At 40.2% G+C, this 15663-nt stretch overlaps 2 protein-coding genes across 6 annotated transcripts in view; one reads left to right on the plus strand and one right to left on the minus strand.

Annotated features, from left to right (window-relative positions):
- Positions 1–13599, plus strand: part of EZH2 (enhancer of zeste 2 polycomb repressive complex 2 subunit) — a 116864-nt gene extending 103265 nt beyond the window's left edge. For all 5 annotated transcript variants that reach the window (XM_044453907.1, XM_044453898.1, XM_044453915.1 and 2 more), the window contains exons 10-20: positions 2777–3017; positions 4263–4432; positions 4782–4876; positions 7696–7736; positions 9725–9850; positions 10474–10652; positions 11924–12019; positions 12195–12276; positions 12711–12791; positions 12913–12997; positions 13269–13599. In XM_044453907.1, the coding sequence (XP_044309842.1) occupies positions 2777–3017; positions 4263–4432; positions 4782–4876; positions 7696–7736; positions 9725–9850; positions 10474–10652; positions 11924–12019; positions 12195–12276; positions 12711–12791; positions 12913–12997; positions 13269–13329 (1257 nt within the window). In that variant the 3' untranslated portion in view covers positions 13330–13599. The remainder of the gene's footprint in view (positions 1–2776; positions 3018–4262; positions 4433–4781; positions 4877–7695; positions 7737–9724; positions 9851–10473; positions 10653–11923; positions 12020–12194; positions 12277–12710; positions 12792–12912; positions 12998–13268) is intronic.
- Positions 13600–14543: 944 nt separating this feature from the next.
- Positions 14544–15663, minus strand: part of CUL1 (cullin 1) — a 55258-nt gene continuing 54138 nt past the window's right edge. Inside the window, exon 14 of the mRNA XM_044419121.1 lies at positions 14544–15051. Within this exon, the coding sequence (XP_044275056.1) occupies positions 14971–15051 (81 nt within the window). The 3' untranslated portion in view covers positions 14544–14970. The remainder of the gene's footprint in view (positions 15052–15663) is intronic.

Consider the following 15663-nt stretch of genomic DNA (forward strand, 5'->3'; position numbering starts at 1 on the left):
CACTATTGCTTGGACGTCAAGTCCAGACAAGATTGCTCCTTCGGTCAGGCTGTCCTCTCTTCAGTCCTCCAGTGATGATACTGTCCCACCTCTGGGTCACCCATAATGTGTGATGCACGGAGGCCATGATGAGGAAAGGCAGGTTGCTTACCTGTAACTGTCGTTCTTCAAGTGGACATCCGTGCATTCACACGACCTGCGCACCGGCCCCACTCGGTATCAATGACTGGGTATCTGCTGCATATATGTTGCGTGTGTGTGTGTGTGTCTTCTTCATATATACATATTATATGTATGCTCTTTTTCCTTACCTACTTATATCATTTTTAGTTTATGAGTTGGATTCCTTACCAACTCTCTCCACTTGGGGGCGAACGGACAGTCTCCAGCTCACTGGGGAAATGGTGGGCACTCCTCCCCTTTATACTAAGACGGGGAGGGTGCGGAGTTCCCATTGAAACCATTAAAGCTGTTTAATCCTCCTGGCAACAGGCACTGCACAGGCGCAGCACCCATAATGTGTGATGCACGGATGGCCACTCAAAGAATGACCGTTACAGGTAAGCAACCTGCCTTTGTGCTGGACAGGCTGGATTAATTTGTGGGGTTCAGGTGAACTTGGGAGGCATTTCAGTGACATTCCTGTACATCACCAAAATGCTAATACTAGCTTTCTATGGCAGTCTTGGCTTTATTCTTTTGTTACTTTAGCAGTGTTGTCTGCTTCATTTGGCTGCAGATGGAGCTGATCAAATTGGCACTGTTGTCCCTGATCATCATATGCTGCAACTGCTCTTGCCAAGCTAATTTGTGAATTCTGTAACAAAGCTAATTTGTGAATTCTCCCTCCTGCAGCCCCTGCTCCAGAGAAGCAGACTGGGGCAAGAGCAGATTTGGGATGTTGTGGAGGGGAAGTCTGCTTATGTTGAACCCATCCACAATTTTCTAATTCCAAGTCAGGATTCATTGCCCAACATTCATTGTCACAGTTTCGCCTGTTAACGTGTAACATTTTTGAATTCTGGAACTATTTTTATTTTTGCAAGGAAAGGACTTCTGGTGAGGAAGAGAGCACTGGAGAAGTAGATTGTAATAGAGTCAGAAATGAAAATGAAAATGAAAAAAACCTTGGACATCATAGTGCTTGCTACTCTGATCTGTATAAACAGTATTGTATAGTAATTCTGTGAATTTCAGAAGTTCAGAAAACCTTTGGGAATATGCATATACAGTGGTACCTTGGTTCACGAATTTAATCTATTCCAGGACTCTGGTTGTGACCCAAATTGGTCATGAGCCAAGTTAAATTTCCCCATAGGTTCAATGTAAATAAGGTTAATCCGTTCTGTAACCATTTTTTAAATGAGAAAAATATGAAGCAGAGTGACAACAACAAAGATGGCGGCTATCTCCTCCTCCTCCGCCCCCAGCACAAGTGTGGCCATCTCCCCGCCCCCCTCCCAGCATGACTGAGATCATGCCTGTCATCCCTGCACATGCCCATCATCCCTGCACATGCCCGTCATCCCGGCGCACTGGGGGTGCGGGGGAGAGACAGGCGTGATTGCAGGTGCACTGGGGGAGGGAGAGATGGGTGCAAACGGTGCGTTGGGGGTGTGGAGATGGCCTCGATTGCAGTTCCGTTCGTGCAGGGAAGGCGTGCCTGATCAGAGGCGCGCTCCTGCAGGAAAGACTGGCGTAATCTCGGCCATTTGCCCTGCGGCTCTGCTTTGCTGCTCCCGTCTTTCCTGCAGCAGCGTGCCTCTGATCACCATGCCTTCCCTGCATAAAAGCAACTGGAATCATGGCCATCTCCCCACTCGGGGACCCCTTTTTCCAATTATCAAACATCATGCCAGTCTTACTAGTTTGGGAGACCGGTGCTATAGTCAAGGTTTCTGTGCTGTAACTCCTGCATTCTTTGCAAAGGACATTGCTTTTCAGTCTTCTGTCAATGTAAAAAACGCAGTGACCTGAAGAGAACCTGGATTCCATCATTGTAACCAGATGGTAGTCGCTGAAAGAAAATAAATGTACCTGAATGTAAAGTTTTGTGGAAAGTAACCATTGAAGGAGGGGTACTCCATAGTCAGTTGGTGGTTCAGATACTGAAAGCCTTACATGAATTGGTGATCACTAAGAAGTACTGTTGCTGCTACTCACTTTCACAACTTTTGTTGGGATCACTAGACTCCCCAGTGTCGTAGTTCATTGTCACCACTTATGCAGATGACCAGCATATTGAACTTTATTTTCCTTTTGGAAAAAAAAACTTCAACTCTGACTAAAGAGAGAAAGGAGATAGATTACTAGCAAAAGCTAAATGAAGGGAATACTTTTTAGCAACACAAATGTCTTTTGTGGAAAACATAGCTTGTGAGCTTGAAAACCATTTGCTTTCCGTTTAGCTAGTTATTTACATGGTTAAATAATGTAATGCCTAGTTATTGCCTAAATAAAAATGGAATCAGTAGGCACTAAACAACAGGCTAGTGCTGTGTGCCCAAGGAAGAGATGAACTTGAGTTTTCAAAAAGCAGCCGTGTATGCCATAAGATAAACCTGTTCTGTAGCTAAGGGACAAAAAGCAGCCTCTGATATGGTATAGGGAAGAGCTGTTGTTCTAAGGAAAAACAAAATCTTACACACACGAGCCATTTAGGTGGTCTTATTGTAATTATTTGGATCTAGGCAAATAATTACAATAAGCTGGGAGGTATCAGCTATACATTCTCCTTTCCTTACTGATGTCTGCAAATTTTTCTGTTCATACATAGGAAGGAGCCAAAGAGTTTGCAGCTGCTTTAACTGCTGAGCGAATAAAAACACCACCGAAACGTCCAGGGGGGCGCCGAAGAGGAAGGCTTCCAAATAACACCAGCAGGCCTAGCACTCCAACTATAAATGTGTTAGAATCTAAAGATACAGACAGTGATAGAGAAGCTGGAACTGAAACTGGAGGCGAAAATAATGACAAAGAGGAAGAGGAGAAGAAAGATGAGACTTCAAGTTCCTCTGGTGAGACAAACCTTGAATGTTGTTGGTTTTACTAAGAAATAGTTCTTACTGGCTACATATATTTAAAATACTTGTATCATCCCATCTTCCAATACATATGCAGTGGCAAAGTTTTTGTTATTAGGGAGTCTTGGTGTTGTTATACAGTATCTGCTTGTGAAATTTTAATGTTAATTTTCCATCACTCTTAGTTACTTGAATTATCTTGGAAAATGAGACAGTTGTTGCTAGAGAAAGCTCTAGAACGGGCAAGTTTGATTGGAGTTTAAACAAGGAGCATTTCTGAGCTAGGTATAAATAGCTATATTTTCTTTGCGTGCATTCAAGTGCATGTGTGTCTGCTTCCCATGAACTGCAAACTGTTCCTGTCATGCTGATATATAAAAATAAAAATCATTAAGTTACAAGAGGTCAAGTAAGGCAAGCATTGCCTATGTAGATCTTTTGCAAGTCATTCACTAGCTTTGTGGTGGGACATGCTAGTGTGCCACAAGAGATGAGTTAATTATATACTGAACCTTTCTCATTCGATTTCCAAAAATGTTGTCTTCCAATTAGTCTCTTACTTTGATGGCTTGTGCTCTTGCTATCTCTATGCATTAGAAGTAAATGAGTGAACCAGTCACACCTAATACCGAAACAGGTAAGAGTTCCCTGCCTGCTAGGAAATCACTGGCTGCATCTTTGTATGTGTCACTGTGCTGAATATGCCAGCAATGCCCTCCCGCCCCCTGGGATCGGCGACAGAGGCCCTTCTCCGGGAACCCTCCGTGAAGGATATTCGGAGGGTGAGTACTCGGAGGAGGGCTTTCTCTGCGGTGGCGCCCAACCTATGGAATGCGCTCCCCAGAGAGGTCTGCCTGTCGCCGTCCTTATTTGTTTTTCGGCGCCAGGCCACGACCTTTTTATTTAAACACTACTTTAACTGTTAATGGTTTATTTGTTGGTTTAAATTGACCAGGCTGGATCCACTATTTTATTTTATTTATTTTTTGTATTTTATTTATTTGTTGAATTTTATATGGGATTGCCACCCCATTGCGATGGGGTGGCATATAAGTTGTTTAAATTAATAAGTTATTTCTTAATTTAAATTTTATTTATCTGCCAAATATTTGAGGACTACACCGTTTCAAAGTTTGTGGTGTCAAAGTTAATTCATACCATGCAGCACAATAACTAAAGGAGCATTCAGTTGGAAAATTTCCATATTAACTGCTTCAGTGTTTGTTCTTGGTATTTCAGAAGCAAATTCAAGATGTCAAACACCTATCAAAATGAAGCCAAATATTGAACCTCCTGAGAATGTTGAATGGAGTGGTGCAGAAGCTTCAATGTTCAGAGTTCTCATTGGTACCTACTATGACAATTTCTGTGCAATTGCCAGATTAATTGGGACCAAAACATGTAGGCAGGTAAGAGTAAAATGACAACAAAGAGAGTGCTTTCAAAAACAGTACTAGTGTCATGATACTAAAATTCCTGTTCTAAGGAATTTGAAGTTCTTAATGTACATAGAGGATCCAAGCAGATTCAGTGTAGTCTGATAAAATCCTCTCATTTGCATTAGCATCAACATCACTGTGTGCAGTTGGTTGAGATTAGGTTAAGAATATGAATAAATAACTCGTATTACCAGGAGAAATACTGCCTTAAGTATACATTCACTCCTAGCCATGCTAGAAGAAATAGATACATACTAATAGAAAATGACTGACTTTTGCCAGTGAGGAACTAGTCACAGGAATGTTAATCTCCTTACAGGTATATGAGTTTAGAGTAAAAGAATCTAGTATTATTGCTCCTGCACCTGCTGAAGATGTTGATACTCCTCCAAGAAAGAAGAAGAGGAAACACAGGTAAACCAGCTGAATATCAATCCAGAGCTAAAACAATGCCTAGGGACCTATTTTTTGAATTGCTCTTCCCAAAGTTAATCCCTCTGCCCCTCCTTACCTCATCCCCCACAGAAAGAATCATGGCACCTGTTTTCTAAGGTTGAAAAAGTGTTTTGAAGGAACCTGTGGGGATCCTAAAGGGGCTATTCTGGTGGGCAGTGAGGGGAGAGGAGGAGCTATGAACATTTCTTTGGTCTCTCCATCCCCAGCTCTGCTTCTGGCAGCATACGTCCTCTAATTAGGCTCAGAGGCCCATCTAGATGTAAAAGAAAAGGAAGACAAGGCCAAAACAACAACAACTACCAAAACAACCCTGCTGGTAATGGCCTAGTAGTAGGGCACTAAATATTCAGAAGTTCAGAGCTGCCTTCTAATGGAATAAGTTGCAGTCCAAGTAGAGAAGTGGAGAGTTGCTACCCTGAATTTCAGGCTTCTTGAAACAGTTCTTTCTATTTTCTGTATTATCTCCACATAATTACACATTACAGGTAAACAAGTAAGCCCTGCAATAAAATTGTGTGGTGTAAGTTCTTCCTTAAGGGGGGTATTACTATTTAGGGATCCAGACAGCTAGCAACATGTTTCTCCAAAGTATTTATAAGTAGTTAAGGGTGTAAATAGGGAAGTTTTATATGCAAACACACCACATTTTTCATTTCCATTTGCTTTTCTTTGCAGTAGATGGTAAACATCCTAAGGCTTCTGGAAGTCACTGAGCCTGCCAGGGTATTGGGTTTTTGGGAGAGGAAGTCATGGGAAATCTTTACCTTTGTTTTGATTTACAATCACACATACTTCTGCATACCTAGGAAGTCTCCCAGAAACTACTGTCTTAGATTGTTATGGCCTTCATTAGCCTTCCAAATGCACTGGCTGTCAAGGACTGTCATTACCCTTCCAAATACATTGGCTGTCACTTTAGTTTACTCTTAGATCCTATCTGATCCAGAGAACAAGCACCATCTGGACAGTGGGGAGAACTGTAGAGCCACTGTAGGTGCAGTTTGAGCAAAAAGATTCTTCTTCTTGGTCTCCACTCAGCCATGGAGCTCACTGGGTGACTTTGAACCAGTCACAGACTCTCAGTCCAACCTACCACACAGGGCTGTTGTTGTGAGGATAAGATTGAGAGGAGGAGAATCATGTGAGCTGCCTTGATTTCTTGAAAGGAAAAAGGCAGGATAAAAATTTAATAAATAAAGACAACCTTTGTATGAGTTGCCCTAGTTTTATCCTCAGTTCCACAACTGTAAAGAGAGAGTACTAATGATTTATGATGCCATTGTCTTTAGAAGGGGACACATGGACTAATATCCATAGTTTTATGTACCCCTGCCTATATTTGTCCATTGAAACTGAGAGACATACTTACCTAACTCTGTAATTGGTTTACTCATTTCATTCCATTTAATTACTGTAATGCAGACAGGAAGAGTAATATAGCTATTCATTCAGTCATGCATTGAAATGAACAAGGGATTCTGCACACACACAATCTGTATGAATAGGTACAGTCATGATTACAAGAGCAAGTGCTGAAACATCAGTGATCCTTGTGCTGGCATGTTTATCTTTGTATTTATGAGTGTGTATATTCAAAGACACTGAGTTTGTCACCCAGAAAGTCAGCAGTTTGGCTGTTAGAATCCCTAGTGCTGCATAACGGAGTGATCTCCCGTTACTCGCCCCAGCTCCTGCCAACCTAGCAGTTTCAAAGCATGCAAATGCAAGTAGATAAATGGGCACCACTTCGGTGGGAAGGTAACAGCTTCTTGTGCGCAAAAGCATTTAGTCATGCTGGCCACATGACCACAGAAGTGTCTTCCGACTGTCTCTTTGGCTTGTAACAGGTGAGCACTGCCCCTAGAGTTGGACACGACTAGCACGCACATATGAGAGAAACCTTTACCGTACATTCAGAGAAGGGGCTGTTTGCACAGGAAGGAAAAGTGTTGTGTGAGCTGGCCCTGAGTTGAATAGAAATGAAATTGGAAGAATTCTGTACTAAAAAACAAACAAAAAAAGGCCTTCCCTGTTGATTTGAAACATTTCTTGAAGGCCTTTGATCAAAGCATTTGGGCGTGGGGGTTGTATTCCCTAGGAAAAATACATACCTGCAATCAGATTTCTTAAACATTTTTCCTCCACCCTCTTCTCCCCACAGTGGCCCCTCCAGCCCCCTGAAAATGCTACACAGAGAGTCAGAGGGCCGGGCTGAATGGGCTGAGCTGTGGTGATGGAGGGATCTCCAACTTTCAGGTAGAGGCCCCTTCTGTGCACAGAGCCCTTCCCATCAGTGAAAGGCAGAGTCTGGATGCAATCCTTGAAATGTATATGAAAATCTTGTGTTAGCTCTATTGGGTGTAGCAAAAATAAGCTCCTTTGAAAAACTACATATACAAGATCTGCAAATAAATTTAGAAAATACTTATCACAAGAAACTCATACAAATTTGAATTTGACAAGCTTTACCTCTAACATAACTGTAGATTGAATGTTATAGGAAATCATTTTATAGCAATAGTATTTTTGTGTTTGTTTTTGCTCAAGCAAACTTCAAAACATAGAGAACATTTCAGGTATAATCATTAGTATCTTCTTTACAGGATATTTTCCAATCCAATCACAGACAGCAATATTAACTTTTCTGTTTTGTGGCTTTTTGCAAATTATATACAATACCCTGATTCAAAGCCAGTATTTAAGGTGCAGCTGGACTTAGCTGCATTTTCCAGTCAAATACACCTTCTCAACCTTATTGTATGTTTGTGTTTTTACAGGTTGTGGGCTGCTCACTGCAGAAAGATACAGCTGAAGAAGGGTTAGCATCTTTACATTCAACTTAGTATCCTAGAATTTCATAACAGTATTTCTGGGTTTGTTTTGTTTTTTAAAGAAGTAACCTAACCCTAATCCAGTGATCCTGTAGATCTTTGTAATGCAGGAGGGTTCCTGTGGACACGAGGAGATTCCTTACCTCACCTCAGTTAAGGGAGGACTATATCACTTGTATGAAGTGCCTCTTGATATGAATGGGGGTTACACTGGTGAACCTGGAGATACTTCTATTTATAGTATACCTGAAGCTCTGGAATACAGCAAATGAGTGTAATTGACAGGTTGCCCTGTTAACAGTGACTTTGTGATTCCATATTGTTAATACAAGTACATATAAAAGCTAAAATCATTTGAGAGAGCAGTACATTTTACTATGTTAATTTTTAAAAGATCAAAACCCAGGAACCATCAGATTCAGATTCTTCTATACCCTGTGTATAGAGACCTACACTCCCAATATGAACCCACTTGACAAGTCAGCAGTTTACATTGCAGATTAATTCTAAAACCACCTTCATAGAACCCTACTTCTATTAACTTTGTATTTCTGGACTAATCAGAATTGATGACAACAAGGCACATGTGCTTTAGGGCAGCTGTCCAGCTGCTTTGCCAGGCAGAAAGCACACAGAGGTGGGCTTTGCCTCTGCACTTCTTCCACTCTATAGGTTGCTTGCAGTTCCTCTGAATTCAGAAGGTTATGGACAGTCCCCATAAGGTTGCAGCCTAAAAGACCTAGCATAAATAGTTGGAGTCACAGGTGTGGGTGGAAATGATTTATAATTAACTGATGTTTGAATAGGCTTGATCTGTCTGCTTTTGACCTGTGTTTCATTATTATTATAATGTTTGTTACTGTTTTTATCAAGGTTTCTTTGTTTGAAACATTTCTATCCCATCCAATACCAAGGGTCTCAGGAGGGCAACCAAGGGTTTGTTAGTGTTCTTAAGCCAGCTTAAATGCCATTTTTGGTATAAAGCCGGGGCACAAACCAAACAAAATACCTCAAAAGAAAGCTCTAGTAGTTGAATAAGATGCTTTTGTATTTCATCAGGTTTTCCATGAGCTATAGTTGCATCGTTCAAAGGCTATCCATCCCATCATTGCACAGTCAATACATATAATAATCTGTATATTATTTTTTCTGTTTCTGCATGGAAATGTTTTCTATTTGAAGTACAGTTAATTGTGTTGGAATTCATGAGGAAAAAGCATGACTCAGCTAAGGGATCAAGTTCACTCTGGAAGAGATTTCAGTGGAAATGAAAAGCATTTGCTGATTCCTCTCGTTGAAATCTGTGGGACAGACAGAGCAGTCAGGGGTGGTGGTGACCTGTCATTTCTTATGAAGCTGTGTTTTGGCCCTTTGGGGATGCTGTGTCTCTGTGTTAGAATCTCTTCCCCTTGTTGTTTTCCAAAGAATGGAAATAAAACTATGCCAACTCATATCATAGGGGGCAAGCTGGGGTAATGGGAGAACCTTGGATTTCCTTTTTTCCAGCTGTGCTGGAGTTCTGGTAGTTGAGCAGACTGAGCAGACTTCTGAGTGGACTTCCCCCTCCAGTGGTGAAGCAGGGGAGTGGCACAATCCTACGGCCCCTGGAATGCTCTCTCAGAGACCCTTGGGCACAATCCTATTCATAGCTAGACAGAAAAAGTTCCATAACTTCCAGCAATCTCCAGTTAGCTTTGGAGGCTAGGGAATGCTGAAATTCATAGCATGTTTTTTTCTAAATGTGCATAGAATTGCACCTTTAAAGTCCTGAACAGTTGCTGGGTTGTGCCCAGTTAGGGAAACTTGACAATTAAGACTGATTGTATTAGTTTTTTCTTCCATCCACTGCCTGGTTTAACACTGAAAAGATATATAAGGGCTTGTGGGGGGGGGGCGGTCAAGGGGAAGTAAGTTGTACTTTTATTTTCCTATATCAAATTTCTTCTTTCTAAACATAGCGTTATTTGTTGTTCAGATGGGTCATCCAATCATGTTTACAACTACCAGCCATGTGATCACCCACGTCAGCCTTGTGACAACTCGTGCCCCTGTGTCATTGCTCAGAACTTCTGTGAGAAGTTCTGTCAGTGCAGCTCAGAATGTAAGTGATTTTTGAAACTGGTATTTTTAATTGGTCCAGAGCAATCAAAATGCTTGGGTTAGGTGGTGGGTTTAGGAGCAGTGCAAGTGTTCATGAAATATTGTTTGTTCTTGTATGGAAAGGGGCATTGAGCTTTTACATTTGTGATACAAAGGAATCACTGTCCCATGTACTCACAAGAAAACTCATTGGTACCAGTTGGAACTCTCCTCCTATTGTGAATAGTAGGCCCACAATAGGGGTGTTTCTCATTGGGACTGTGATGGGAGCAAAAAGAGATCCAGCTGCTCTCCCTCTTTGTCATGAACCCTAAGCAGCCATGGAATGGCTAACCAAATCTTTTCATCATCAAGTAAATAAAACTCCTTGGCCAGTTCTTTCATTGATGTTTAAGTTATTTTGGTGCACTAAGCTTATTGGTTGTGGGATTGACTGACATTTGTAATTGTCCAAGCATGTGCTTTAGATACCTATGCATAATTTCAATTTGGTGACTCACATTCCTGAAGTACTGAGCACAAATACCCACAAATAATTTGGCCCTAAGGATCAAGAGATAACTGTGCAATCCTGTTTCATGTAAAATCAAGTTAGTTCAGCTTTCTACCTTTTCTCGTCTAAAGGCCAAAACAGATTTCCTGGTTGCCGCTGTAAAGCACAATGCAACACTAAACAGTGCCCTTGCTACTTGGCTGTACGTGAGTGTGATCCAGATCTCTGCCTGACATGTGGAGCAGCAGATCACTGGGACAGCAAAAATGTGTCTTGCAAGAATTGCAGCATTCAGCGAGGATCCAAAAAGGTTCATCTTTTTAATCTATAACTTTACTGGTTAACACTCACACACACCAAAAAATAGAACAGGGATGCCCAAGAACTTTTAACTGCACAAAAGCAGAAAGATGGTTTCTGCTTAGTCGGCTGGCCGTTTACTCTTCATCTGTCCTATGATAGCAGTAGCAAAATGTGTGAAGCTTGTATAATTCTTCCACTACAGTGATTGGACCACATAACAAGCTAGTCATTTTAGGTGACTAGCTACAGTGGACTGCTGTGGTATCTGAACTGTGTTCCGCAGTGGTTGGGGGCAACAGGTCACCTCAACAACATATGGTTTCTTCTATAGTTTGTTCAATCCATGATGGGTTGGTGTGCTCTTTGAAGCCAGGAGGCCAGTCTCCTTGTGGGTTGTGGGAAGTAGCAGGTGAATTGTTCATCAAGAGTAATAACAAAACCTAGCCCTCTTGGTTCAAATGGGCACTATGGAGCAATTATCGCAGGCTCTTATTTTTAAGTTGTCCAGCAAATACATGGAATTTTGTTTGCAGGTTTTAAAGTCCTTTATGGGTACATTCTTACAGCTACTTGAAATGTGGGGCCTTGCCTGGTTAATCTGGTAAATGCTTCCTACACTTGACAGCATCCATGGACATTAACCAAGCAAGGCTACACATAGGTTGCCTTGTCCACACTTGACAACTGGGAATTGAAAAGCAATGTGGCAGGGGTTTTTTTTTAAGGGGGGACGGTGTGCCTAACTTCCCCTTTTGGGTTAGATCCTCTAGTTTAAAGTATTGCCCTGTTATCAGTTTCAGCTTTTCCACATTCTGCAGAGCCTTTCAAGTACTCCAGAAAGGGTAGATCTATAAATGCATCCCCTTTTTGGGAGCATCATGAGTGTCATCAAAAACGTTACTTGCTTTAAACCTTTCTGGCAAATTTTGAGTATTTTTCCTTTTTGGAGAGAGAAATATATTCAGATGTCATGGATTTTTAAAGCTGTAAAGGTATCAAAAGCTGGTGCAAACATTTAAAGAAACTAATTGAAAAATGTATGCCTGAAGTGCCAACTCCTCGCAATTTGAAGGATTTAAAACTGCACTTTCTAAGCATGCCACTTGGATCTTCTGTGAGTCTGAACTTCAGTGTTACACTGCTAATGAGTATGGTAACGTGTGTAAAACAGCTGCTACTTTACTGCAGCTGCTGTACATTTTCATAGGATATATTTGGTTAGGCTTAAGCATTTTCAGTGTTACTGGCTTAAGACACTTTTCCCTATCATTCTACTAGCATTTGCTGCTAGCACCTTCTGATGTGGCAGGCTGGGGGATTTTCATTAAGGATCCGGTGCAGAAAAATGAATTCATCTCAGAATATTGTGGTGAGGTAAGAGTGTCTTCCATAAAAAGGCTTCAGCAAAATCAATGGGCAGTTTTCCCACTTAGCTGTTAATCAGCTGTTTTGCAAATAGAACAGCTGGTTTAGATTGGAGGGGATGGAACATGTTACATCTGCTTGTGTCCAGTGGTTATCAAAGCCATTTCTTACATTTTACTTTCAGATTATTTCTCAGGATGAAGCAGACAGAAGGGGGAAAGTATATGACAAATACATGTGCAGCTTTCTGTTCAATTTAAACAATGGTATGTTTCAACCCATTCACTACTTCACTTATCTCAGGATATGAAGCATGGTTCTAATGCTGTTTCAAGCCAAGTATTTTCACATCTTCAACCTATGCTTGAAGTCAGTGTACAAGAACTATTTAGGCTTTAATGACACAATACCTCTTTAGGTGGTATGATGAAACAGCAATGATAACCATTCCTAAGCAGCAGAAGTGTTAACTGGTGACTGAAGAATAGCCACATTAGAAGGAAAACATTTTATAAGATAAGCCTTCACTGTTTCTTCTAGAAATGCTAAAAAGGCAGGACTTTCTAGCCATATCATCCATAGCCAGCCAGTGATTTAAGTATATCAGCTGTAGCACCTGCTAGGCAGAGCACTTCAATGAATGTTACGTTCATATTTTTCAGTCTGCTCTGAATAGTCTAACCACTTTTTTTAAATTTAGATTTTGTGGTGGATGCAACGCGGAAGGGGAACAAAATAAGATTTGCAAACCATTCAGTCAATCCCAACTGCTATGCAAAAGGTGAATACTTCCAAAATCTCACAAGAATACAGCTAACTAAGCAAGCTGTTGAAGTAATTCTTTGATACAATGGTGAAGGCATTTCTTAAATTTTGTGTTAACTTCAATTTTTGTTTTACAGTAATGATGGTTAATGGAGATCACAGAATAGGCATATTTGCTAAGAGAGCCATTCAGACTGGTGAAGAGCTGTTTTTTGATTATAGGTAGGTACAGCATATTCAGTACTGAACATTGTAAATGAGAAATTGATTTTGACAAGTGTTTCAGTACTTAGGTCATAATAGTACTTGCTAATCCTATTAACTGGATTCAAGCCAAGTATTTCTGAAATGCAGGAAGTGTGTAGATTTCCCTGGATTTCTCATTTATTCTTAAGTGGGTGTAGGTGTTAATATTTTCTAGTCTGCCTTTTGAATAAAAGGGACCGCTACAAAGTCAAAATAAATCAGATACAAATGATGTGTTTTATTTTAGATACAGTCAAGCTGATGCCCTCAAGTATGTAGGCATTGAAAGAGAAATGGAAATCCCTTGATACCAGCTACCTCTCCAATAAAACAGCTGCCTTATCTTCAGGAGTTTCTAGTACTGTGGGCAATTTTTTTAAAAGATTGAATTGATGCAATTTGGAATGCAGAATTTACAAAGTACTGTACCTGTAATTTATAATGACAAATCCTAAAAATCAACTTTTTATTGCCTTCTCACCAGCTGCAACATGTTTTGTACCATTGAACTTTTGCAATAATGCAGTGTGGTACATTTTTGAACCTTGAATAAAGGATACTTGAACTTTGAATTGAAATGGTCTACTTCTTTAAACAAGGGATGGGTGCAAGCTTACATGGACTTTAAGGTAAAAAAAGCACTATGCACAATGATAAATAAAACCTCTAACTGCCAAACTAGATGTTTTAGCCTGCAACTCTATTTTGAAGCGAATGCTAACTTTAGCACTTCCTAAAAGAAAATAAATGCTTTTAATCTGAAAATGGAACTTTAAAACAAGCTAGTCAGTTGTTGATCTAGGTTCAGTTTCATACACAAGGTTAACTTGAGCTAGCCATTAAATATCTCAAATAACAACTTGGGAGTTACTCCAAAGAAATGAAGGAAAGGGGGATTGAAGGTGCAAAAAACAAGTAGTAAGTGCTTTAAAGTATCTACACAGGTTCTAGTCTTGATCACAAAGATGACAGGGTAAAAAAGGGCACCTTACCAGATGTTCATGAAAACAATACAGTGGCCCAATTGAGAATAAACCTTCAGGCAGTATTTGTAATGTGAAACCGTATTTTTCTGCATGAGCAAAAAGACAGACAAAGCCATGTGGACCACTTCTTCCTTTTCCCTATCATGTGGCAGAAGATAGAATTCCTGCTTGCTTTGGCAGATTCCTGGTTTATTCTTGGCTTGTTTAGCAATTGACTAGAGGGTTTAAAAAATACAAGAACTTTTGGTTCACATGTAACAAACCAGGAATCTGATAAAATGAATGCCAGTCACTACCTGTAGGAGCCTTAACATGCACAATACTCATACCTTTGTTTAATAAATTGGTTTTTGTAAAATGCCAAAAGATAAGATTATACTTTAAAGCTCAGCTATGTGTTTTGCTTGAAGTTAGTAGAAACAGTATTGAAAGCAAAACAGTACCCAGTTCATCTGGCTTTCATAATCATTATACCTTTTATTTACATTTAAGAAAGATAACTCATGGAACTTAACAATAAAACCAAATGCAACTTGTACAGAAATTTTTTATTTTTTATTTCACACATTAAAAAATGAAACACACTATACAAATGATTTTTCATAGCAGATTACACCATGGGCCCAAACCAAAGTGCTGCCAACATGTATAAGTGCTGCCTGTAGCAACAGCTTTTTGTTGTATAGCCAATGTATTGATTTAAATGCAGTAGCATGCAACCTCCAGTAAAGGAGGTTTCAGATTCCGTTCTGTTCTTAAATTAGGTTAAATGGCATTGGTGTCCATATTTACATATTTGAAATGTGTCAATCCTGAGCAATTCCAAGACTGTAATTCCAAGATTGGGGGATGGAAGTCCTGGTCTCAGTTATAAAAATGGAGGTCCAGATGGCAGCAGGCCAACAAGTTCTTTTTCTTTCTTTCAGTTGTGTAATTGTTTGCCATACTGACTTCTAAAAAGTGTTAAGCCAAATAACTGTAGGTGTCCTTCTCACCATCCACACGCTCCAAGTACTCCTTCTCTATTAGAATGTCAATGCATTTCTGAAAATGGAAAAAACATGCAATCTTTTTTGTGTTCATAGGTGTTCCCACTTCATTTCTTATTTCTTTAGAGTCCTACAAATGTTAAGCCGTGTTGATAAATTGATCTGCTTTTTGGGAGAGAAATCACATTAGGTCTTCCTGCCTGGGGTTCTCCTTTTGTTTCAACACCCGTTCAGCAGGGTCTCATGTTATATGTAGTTATTTTCAGTGGGCTAAAGCAGCTGTCAAACATGGAAGTTGACTTCTATCAGTGTAGCTGATCCAGCATAAATGTGGATCTAACCCATAAACCTGCAGAACTAATATGAAGCATACACCAAGCTTATGTAGGATATGATAGAACAAGGTAGAGGAAATGGCAACTGTTTAATTCTGTACCATCACAAAAACTGGATTAAATTAAATGTAAAGCAAGTGACCAGAGCTGGAACTTGTGCTTAGGTACTTTGCCTAATCAATGTACTACTCGCACACACTAACCACTAAAGGGGTACTTCAAATGAAAAACTGCATCACAGAGGATGGACAAAACACATGAGCAACTGGTGCAGATGTCTAAAACAGTTAAACAACACTTTTAGAATGCAGCTGTACATTATGTGCCAAAAT

Source organism: Varanus komodoensis, unplaced genomic scaffold, assembly GCF_004798865.1.
Source record: "Varanus komodoensis strain SLA01 unplaced genomic scaffold, ASM479886v1 scaffold10, whole genome shotgun sequence".
Classification (NCBI taxonomy): Eukaryota; Metazoa; Chordata; class Lepidosauria; order Squamata; family Varanidae; genus Varanus; species Varanus komodoensis.